General features: G+C 52.2%; 1 protein-coding gene and 2 non-coding genes across 3 annotated transcripts; all 3 read right to left on the bottom strand.

Moving 5' to 3' along the window:
• Positions 1-583: 583 nt before the first annotated feature.
• On the bottom strand, positions 584-668 carry BDY24DRAFT_t62. The gene has a single exon. It is a non-coding gene; the product is annotated as a tRNA-Val (tRNA).
• A 231-nt stretch (positions 669-899) lies between these two features.
• Positions 900-983, bottom strand: BDY24DRAFT_t61. The gene has a single exon. It is a non-coding gene; the product is annotated as a tRNA-Glu (tRNA).
• Positions 984-5,695: 4,712 nt separating this feature from the next.
• BDY24DRAFT_416099 (uncharacterized protein) lies at positions 5,696-6,375 on the bottom strand (the record flags this gene model as incomplete). Its single annotated transcript, XM_076643545.1, has 4 exons — positions 5,696-5,714; positions 5,792-5,877; positions 5,951-6,072; positions 6,360-6,375. 4 exons carry the CDS (start codon positions 6,373-6,375, stop codon positions 5,696-5,698), a joined length of 243 nt encoding a protein of 80 aa, XP_076495888.1.
• Positions 6,376-6,577: the final 202 nt, after the last annotated feature.

Below are 6,577 nucleotides of genomic sequence, written 5' to 3'. Positions count from 1 at the left end.
AAGGTCAAAACTAGTCCGCTCTTTATACTAAATACGGTCCGCAGTCCAACGCGCAGCGAGAGAAACAGGAGCAGGAGAGAGTAGCTAGGGAAAGGAAAGACGGAACGCGAGACACGTCGCAAAGGCTTCAGCGGTCACAGCAAATCAAAAAGGGTATAACCTATTAAAGGGAAGAGGAAGAAAAGTTGAGAACCGAGAAGCTAAAGTAGAGAGTCAAGACAGAAGGGAGGGTCGAGAGCAGAAGGGAACGCGACAGGTGAGACGCGTCGCAAAGAGAAGGGTTTCAGGCAAAGGGATCTACAGAAAGGGACGAGTCGGTGAAGGGAAGAAGAAAACTAGGTATAAACAGAAGGGCGAGGCCCAGAACCTATCAAAGTGGGGTCTCTAACCGAGAAGGGAAAAGGAGAAGAGACGCGCAAAACAAAGAAAGAACGGAACGAGAAGAACTCCACACTTCCTCTCCAAACCCCCACAACGGCATTGACGACAGATGGATAGGGATGTTGATCAGCCTCAGTTGACAGACACGGTTCTTCCTTCGTTCGGCCTCAGCAAAAAACACGACAAGCGGAGAGCCAAAAAATACTCGGACTGGGAATCGAACCCAGCTTGCAAGCGAACAACCTGAAGATGTTAAGCTTACGTCCTAACCGATAGACGATCTGAGCTTCAATAGTTTTGGTAACATTGAAACGAGCGGCCTGTACAGATGAGTACTCCTTGATCGACACAGACGCACGGCACCCTCCTTGCCGCTCTCTCCCTTTGCCACGCTGAGGTCGACAACAGCAATGTGTTTGTTACTAGGTGGCGTCCGACGTCCGACGCGGAACGAGCCTTGGAAGATAGAAAACACCAGGAGAATCGATCAGAGGCGGGGAATCCAAAAAAAAAGATCATTCCCTGTCGGGGAGTCGAACCCCGCTCCTTCGCGTTCACAGATTAATGAGAGGCGAACATCTTAGCCGATGGACAAACAAGGACTTGATGACAAGGAGCGAAAGTAAATGTACATGTTGTACGCAGGCCGGTGGGTTGCCTTCTCTTTGGACGGCAGTCAAAGGAACACCCAGCAGTAAAGAGGCTGCAGCAGTAGAGACAAAAGACGGTTGAACTTTTAAGGAAGCAGTCAGGGTATATGTAGAGGAGTCATAACGGACGAAAGAGGCGAAGAGGTGGAGCAAGGAAATGCTGAAGCGACCTGCCAGAGGAGGAGGAGGAAGGGAGGGGGACGAACGGGCGAGGGAGGGAGGGACGGCGGGTTGGGAGTACTTATACACTAACCCGAGATTTCTTTCATAAGCGAAGACAAAAGGGAAGGCAAAGTTGCGGGAGGGTTGAATCCGTGCAAGGAGGGTTGATTTCGTGCACGTCCCTCTTTGACGCGTCCTTCCAGATCTAGCTCTTCGACTACTGGGACGTTGAATGTCCACACGGGGTTGGAGATGAGGAGTTGTGAGCAAATTTTCAAGCCTGGAGGGAAGAAACGGGGAAAAAGGAAGAGAAGGTGGTCAGAGCGTCGGCTTGTGGTAAGATCGACTCGCCGGATACGGGTGTAAGAAGGCGAGCAGTATCTGTGTATAGAAATATGAGTTCAACTCAAGAAAGTAAAAGAAAAGAGCAAGGAAGGTTGCAAAGGATGGGGAGAAGCAGACTAGAAAGTGAACAGGTGCAGAAGCGGGTCGATGTGTGTAGGGCTACAGTACGAGATCCATGCTTTGGTTGATGACTTGAGGGTTAAGCTTGGCTTAGAAGCACTCTGTGGAAGGGGGAGGGACAAAAGGGAGGGGAGGGTCAGCGCGGGAAGCGGACGGGGACGAGAAGTAGTCGGGGAGTCTGGAGAGACTCAAGAAACTCACTTCGCTGAAGGGAGAGAATGAGGAGGAGGATGGAATCTAGGCTCGTCCCAGCCGCTCTTTCTTCCTTCGGGCGGAGCGGCTGGTTCCTGACGCGTCCCTTTTGGAGGAGTGGATTCGAGAAATCGAGTCAACGTTCTTCCACCTTGGATTCCATTCAAAATTCTATGACCTATGAAGTGCACTCGTCTCTTCCCGGAGCCAAAACCTTGGCCCTTGAAAGATGCCCCGTCGTCAGATATCAAAGGTTCAAAGGGCGAAACCACCTCCCTTGACCGCCTTCGCCTTCTCGTTCGTCCTTCTCCTTCAAACCACCACTCTCCTCCTCTTCCTCCTTCACCAAATCATCCGACTCTCAAATGAACGCGGTGGTAGCAACTCAGGGACACCCTCCTATTGATTTTGCTCCCATCTCGCTCCTCAGAGCCGTCTACCATCAATTCAGAGTCAGGTCGCCTTTGCCTTCCTTCTTCAAAACGAGTCGAACCTTCCCCGGAAGCTCTCGTTCCCTCTCGGTCTTGGGGTTGCTCTGGAGACATGCTCATACCAAGGAGAGTGAGAAGGGGAGAGTAGGAAAACGAGGTTCGTTGGAAGGAGGAGGTCGTCGTTGAAGGGAAGGAAGGAGGCTGAGGCGAGCTCGACATTTGCTCTCTCTCCCAGCCTGCCTCTCAACTTACGAAATTCATAGCTCGTCCCCTAGTATGGTATTTTCTGCAATTTCTTCGGCTTCGAGTTCTCGAGAGTCCGAGCTACATCTCATGCTATTTTGGAGAAAATTCAGGCTTGGAAGAGCATCGAGCTCAAAAGTCAATCGCGAGCGAACACTTTGGGTTCAAGAGGATCCAGCCGCTCCGCCCGAAAGGGAGGACGGCTGGGACGAGCCTAGATGGAATCAGTCAAACTGTGAACATTGCTTTGATGGAAAGGCCGTACAAAGAGAGAGAGAGAGAGAGAGAGAGAGAGAGATACTGAGAGAGAGAGAGAGAGAGAGAGAGAGGACGATTCCGAACCAGCTTCATCATACTGATAGGGAGAAGAGGAGGAGGAGGAGGAGGAGGGTCGAGAGCCACAGCGGTCAAAATCGGTCGAAAGCGGTCAAAATCCGTCGGAGGACGAAAAACTGCCTCGAGAGCGAGCGAGTCAGATAGAAGTACACAATGAGCTCCTATGACCGAGCAAAGAGTCAGATGTTTGTGGGAACATAGAGGGGAAAAGCGTCGAGTCGAGTCTCCCTCTTTTCGGCCCATCCGAATCCGTCTCTCGCCCGTCAGAATCCGCTCTCGCCCATCAGATTCTGCCAAAGTCCTTCAGGAGCCTCTGTTCGCTTTGAAATTGTCTGAGAGTGGGAATCCAGTATATATCTGTGTTTTTGCTTGCTCTCTGTATTAACGTATGTACGATTTTGCACTGAGGGAGGAAGCGGAGGGATGGGAGAGGAGAGGAGAAGGGCGCGTCACTCCTCCCTCTGGTCCAAGGGTCCCAGTCCGGGGTCGGACCGATCGTACTTGAGGGGTGGCTAGAGGGAGTGGGAGCGAGTGAGCTCCTGGTCGTTGGAGGAGAGGAACAAAAGACCTCTCCTTTGCGACGCGCTCGCTCCTGTAAGAAAGCAGTTTTTTTCGAAGCGATTTCTTTCGGCATTCCAGTCCCTCAGCTTCCTCCCCAAAGGTGGTTCAAGCAGAGTATATACCGTGACGGGGAGAAGCTGTCACAAAGGGAGTTTCGAAGAGGGAGAAAAGTCGCAGGGAGGGCCAAGTCAGCCCTCCGCCACGAGGGACCTGGGCATCCTTCAAAACGCGAAATTTGCTTCGATCGAAGGTTGACTGAATAGATCTACCTATCAAGATTCTCCGATGTACATTTTCATACGATTCGGAGCTTTTATTGGCAGGCAGAGAGGTTCTTTCAACTCGCCCGTTCTCTTTCCCCGCGGCTCTCCCGCCTCGCTCCTCTGTCTCTGGGAAACTCCCACCCTCCAAAGTCGAGAGCTCACCTTTCCGTAGCCTTCGGTTGAGCCTCTTCATGCTCGCCGGGGTTCTGCCATCTGATGGGCAATCGGGTGTTCACCGTAGGGACGAGCGGAGTTGGGACCTGTTGGCGGCTTTTTGGAGGAGGAGGCGAGGGAGGAGGGCGAGGAGGCAAGGCTTCGTGAGGAAGAACCGACCCGTGCTCGCTGGGGTTGAAGTCGAACGAGCTGATGATGAGTGAGTGAAGTCAAGGAGGGGCAAAGGAACTGGCGCTGTGGCAGTAAGAAGCAAAGAGGATGGAGGGTGGGACGGGAGGAGAGGGAGGAAGTCCTAGTGAGGGAGGAAGGAGAGAGCAAGTGTCGAGTCGAAAGTATGATCTGCGAACGGTGAAGCAAAACCTATTAGGGGAAAGTTGAGGATGTAGAGAGAGATGAAGAGCCAAAACGTAAGAAGAACGAGACCAAATCGAATTCCTTCCTTCCCTCACGCAGTCTAGACTCAACACAAGCATGGTTGACAAGGTCGGTGATGGATTTCGAGGTTCGAGAGAAGGGATGGTGCTGAGCAACTTTGAGGGATAGGTCAAGGAGGGTGACGAGCTCGTGGATATCGGAGAGAGAGAGCATGAAGGAAGGTGAATGGTGGTTGGAGAGGGAGCCTGTTCGAGTTTGGGCTGAGCTCGCTTGCCAGCTGTGATCCGGTCCTGGGCCTTCGAAAATAATCGAAAATGAAAATCTGAAGAGAATGAAATGGTCTTTGATCTGTCTGCAATACTTCTTTCTCCAGTTAAAAGGTCAAGCTTCGAGAGGTAAGTGAGCGAAACGAGAGATGCGTCCGACCTTTGATTTCTCGAGGGCGCCCCCGAGTTCTGGGCTCCTTATCAATCTAGCTAGTTGGGGTCCGAAGTGATAAGGATCGCTCGGTTCCTATTACATGAAGCTTTCGAGTTCAAGGCTGTCGTCTCCCGTTTACTTTTCTTCACTCTCTCGAGCTGTTCGCTCCTTCCTTTTCGCTCGTCGCACGAGCTGCAGATTACTCTCGAACCAAGGTCGATAATGCCATTGGACTAACATTGATTCGTGACGTCAACTTCCTCCGTGAGCTCGATTTCGGATCACGAATGGACTCCCAACTTCCATCATCTCCCGAGTCAAGAAAAACTTCCCCTTATATGCCCTCTTCTTCCTCTCTCTCCCCAGTATCTGATCCCCCTCGAATCGAGCGATCCATCGACTCCAAAGCTCCCGCTCTCGCTCTCCTCCCTCCTTCCTCCCTTTTCGAGCTCAACCTCCTCCTCCTCCGTCCCTCCTCCTTCCTCCATGACCACCTCTTCTACTACTCGGAGGGCGATGAGATCAGTAGGAGGGAGCCGAAGATTGAGAATTCGGCTTGAGCTTCTTCTGGTGTTATAACCGGAAAGGTCAGCTCATCTCACAACTCAGCCCCATCCGGGGGACCGACCAAGGGAGGGGAGGGGAGGGAGGGTCGGCGGGTTTGGAGTACTTATACACTAACCTGAAATTTCTTTCATCGGTCTTGCCTGAATCTTGTATCGAAACGTACGAGGAGAGTACCAGTCGATCTTACGAGGTCCTCGTCGCGTCGAGTCGCTCAAGAAACGAAGGGAAACGCCGCATACTTACAAACTAGACCTCCCTGCTCGTATTTTGAAACCAGACTCTCGAAGTCAACTTGAAAGAGCTCAGCAAGAGGTACACCAAACGAATCAAGAAGACCCAAACGTTCGTTTCGATCTCTCTTCCCGAATCTCTGAGACGCGTCCGACTCGCGCTGACTCTGCTTCCTTCTCTCCTTCAGTCAAGCCAAATATGTCCATGCTCGACTCACCTCCGATGTGCGGAGACAAGCCTAGTCTCAACGTCGAAGTAGCGAGCTGAAGTGAGAAGAAGATCTGTCAGATCTGACTGGCTCTACAACTTTCGACGACGAGGCTGCGAGGTTTCGACTCACCGGTGACCGAACTTCTCGAGAGCGACCTGAGCTTCCGATCCCATGATGATGTTGGGTCCAGGCTCGTGAATGTTCTTTCCGAGAGCCTGTGATGGCGGAGAAGATCACCGTCAGAGCTTTTCGAGGACTGACAGAAGAAGCTGAACGCGTCGAACTGACCTTCATCTTCGCCTGCCATCTCTTCTTCATCGCCAACCCTTCCAGATGAATCGCTTCCGAGCTTCCAGTAGAAGCCGTTCCGATGGCCTTCTTATCCTTCGGAGCGTGCCATAGATCGGCGACTGCAGAAGAGAAGGTGAGCCCAGACGAACGAAGTCGTGAAGTTGTGAAGAGATCAGTCGACTTACTCATCGAAATGCATCGGTTGCGTATGATCTGGTATGGATGGATGTGCCCTTCTGTTCTGCTATGTTCTCGCTGCAACTTTTGGGCGGGAAGGGTCGCGAGGCCGACAAGCCTTCGTCAATTTCGCCACCAACCGAGCACGCGTTTATCTTTTCTCACATCCGACGACGGACCCCCTGACTGAAAGAGCCAGATGAGCAAGAAGCATAGAGCATTGGCTCACGGATCCCGGAGTCCATACTCGACGAAGGACTCCGTGGAGGGCAACGACACCCGCCCACGTGCTGTCCTTCGCGTCTTTCTTCCCCCAACCTGTCTTTCCTTTTTTCGAAACCAGCGTCCACCTATATAAAGCTTGATTGCTTCCGCACCTACCAACAAAATCCTTAGCCTAAAACCCCTAGCAGCGACACCATAGAGGCAGAGAGAGCAAAGACTCAG

This window comes from Mrakia frigida, assembly GCF_051309035.1.
Source record: "Mrakia frigida strain ATCC 22029 unplaced genomic scaffold BDY24scaffold_19, whole genome shotgun sequence".
Taxonomy (NCBI): Eukaryota; Fungi; Basidiomycota; class Tremellomycetes; order Cystofilobasidiales; family Mrakiaceae; genus Mrakia; species Mrakia frigida.
This window is presented reverse-complemented; position numbering and strand designations above follow the sequence as displayed.